The sequence below is a fragment of the Cyprinodon variegatus genome, unplaced genomic scaffold, assembly GCF_000732505.1.
Source record: "Cyprinodon variegatus isolate N-32 unplaced genomic scaffold, C_variegatus-1.0 Scaffold1295, whole genome shotgun sequence".
NCBI classification, from domain to species: Eukaryota; Metazoa; Chordata; class Actinopteri; order Cyprinodontiformes; family Cyprinodontidae; genus Cyprinodon; species Cyprinodon variegatus.
Window position 1 is genome coordinate 13,068 of NW_015151748.1, and position 2,072 is coordinate 15,139.

Consider the following 2,072-nt stretch of genomic DNA (forward strand, 5'->3'; position numbering starts at 1 on the left):
TGACCCACAGACGGACCCACAGACGGACCCACAGACGGACCCACAGACGGACCCACAGACGGACCCAAAGATGGTCGTCCAGAAAGCTGGTGGTCCCGCCCAGATTGAAGGATTCCAGGAGATTCTAGGAAGCAGATCTATAGGCGGGAGATCAGGATGTTTCCTTCATACGACCGGAACAGGACACCGTGACGTCTGTGGTTATTATCTCTGTGTTTCGTCCAACAGCCTGCAGCAACCTTCCAGCCATAGTGGTCTCCTCAGCTCCGCTCACTCCTCCGTCTCTCAGCCCCCCAGTGGTGGTGGCACCAAGCGCTCCGCCCGCTGCAGCTCCAGCTGCCGCCTCCGTCAGCACCACATCCACCCCGGCCAGTAAACCGTCGGCCGGCACCAACGACCCGGAGGAGGCGGCCCGTGTCCTGGCAGAGAAACGAAGGCAGGCCAGGGAGCAGCGGGAGAGGGAGGAGCAGGAGCGTCTGGAGCAGGAGCAGCGCAACAGGTGGGAATGAAATCAACTGATGAAAGTTAAGGAGCAGTTTCAGCCAGGCCGCTGGTCCTGATCCTGGTCCTGATCCTGATCCTGATCCCGGTCTCAGCCTGGCTGATCTAGAACTGCAGGAACCAGAGGTTCAACATGGAGCCTGAGCTGCTCTCTGACTCCTCCTCAGGGCTCTGCGGGAGGAGGCCATGGCCCGCGAGGCCGAGGAGAGGAAGCGCAGGGAGGAGGAGGCCAGATTCATGGCGGAGCAGCAGCGCCTGAGGGATGAGGTCCAGAGGGCCGAGGAGGAGAAGGAGGCGCAGAGGAGGGCCAAAGCCGAGCAGGAGGAGAACGAGAGGCTGCAGAAGCAGGTGAGTCGGTCCGACCCAGTTGGACAAGTTCTGGTCCGTTTCTCTGGTTTATCTGATCTGACCCTGATAGCAGGACGCTCCGCACCTCCTCTGCTAAGATCAGCAGAGGGAGACTGAGGAGAACATCCCACAGGTGGATCAGGTCGGCTAAAGCTTCAGCTCAGCGGTTTCTGGATGTTTACCAGAACTGCTGAGGCTGTGGTTCCCTTCTGGTTCTGGTTCTGGGTCTCTGTTTAACCCAACCAGAACCAGGTTCCTGTTGGACTCCTGGCTTCCAGATGGTTCTGTTCTGAGCTCTGACCTTCTGGATCAGCTGAGGCGGGAAGTGGATGAGATGATGTTAAGGATCAGAACTTCTGCAGACGTTGCTTTGGTTCTGGATCTCTAAACTCTTCCTGATGGTTCAGAGATAAGGACCAGAGGAAGAACCAGAACCCTGAGGGGCGTCTGAAGCTCCGCCTCTAACCGATGCATATGGTTCACCGGCAGCGGCGGGTTGACGGGTGAATGTTTGACTCCTCTGCTGGTTCTGGATGATCCGAGTCTCCTTCTGGTCTCATTCTGCAGAGGGAGGAAGCCGAGGCTAAAGCCCGGGAGGAGGCGGAGCGCCAGCGCATCGAGAGGGAGAAGCACTTCCAGAAGGAGGAGCAGGAGCGGCTGGAGAGGAAGAAGGTGGGGACAGTTTCAAAGTTCAGAGAGTCACGATGTGACGCTCAGCAGAAAATCTGATGTGATCTGATCTGATACGCTCAGCGCCTGGAGGAGATCATGAAGAGGACCCGGAAGAGCGACGCAGGAGACAAGGTTGGTGTGATCTGTGGAAACTGGCCTGAAGTCATGAAGCTTCTGCTGTTGTTGAGCCGGAACACAAACGTGTTTGTTGTTTGATCCTCAGAAGGACATCAGAGCCCCCCCGCAGGTCAACGGCTCCGAGCTGAGTCAGGGTAAGGTCACCTCATGATGACGTTCACAGGAAGCGGTGCGGCTCCTCAGGAATCCATCGTTATGTTTCCGGTGGCGTGAAACGGAGCTGAACGCCGCAGAGCTTCACGTTCGTCACCTTTAACGCGTTTCTGAGCTGCAGGAGGCCTCTGATCCAAGACAGACACTAAAGATTTAAAGATAGCCTCGCTACATGAAGTTAGCCTAGCTACATTCAGTTAGCATGGCTGCATGCAGTTAGCCTAGCTGCATGCAGTTAGCCTGGCTGCATGCAGTTAGCC

At 56.9% G+C, this 2,072-nt stretch overlaps 1 protein-coding gene across 2 annotated transcripts in view; it reads left to right on the plus strand.

Moving 5' to 3' along the window:
* LOC107102681 (MAP7 domain-containing protein 1-like) overlaps positions 1-2,072 on the plus strand; it is a 16,591-nt gene that overhangs the window by 12,384 nt on the left and 2,135 nt on the right. For both annotated transcript variants that reach the window (XM_015402080.1, XM_015402081.1), the window contains 5 exons: positions 229-499; positions 669-849; positions 1,417-1,521; positions 1,603-1,653; positions 1,745-1,793. In XM_015402080.1, the coding sequence (XP_015257566.1) occupies positions 229-499; positions 669-849; positions 1,417-1,521; positions 1,603-1,653; positions 1,745-1,793 (657 nt within the window). The remainder of the gene's footprint in view (positions 1-228; positions 500-668; positions 850-1,416; positions 1,522-1,602; positions 1,654-1,744; positions 1,794-2,072) is intronic.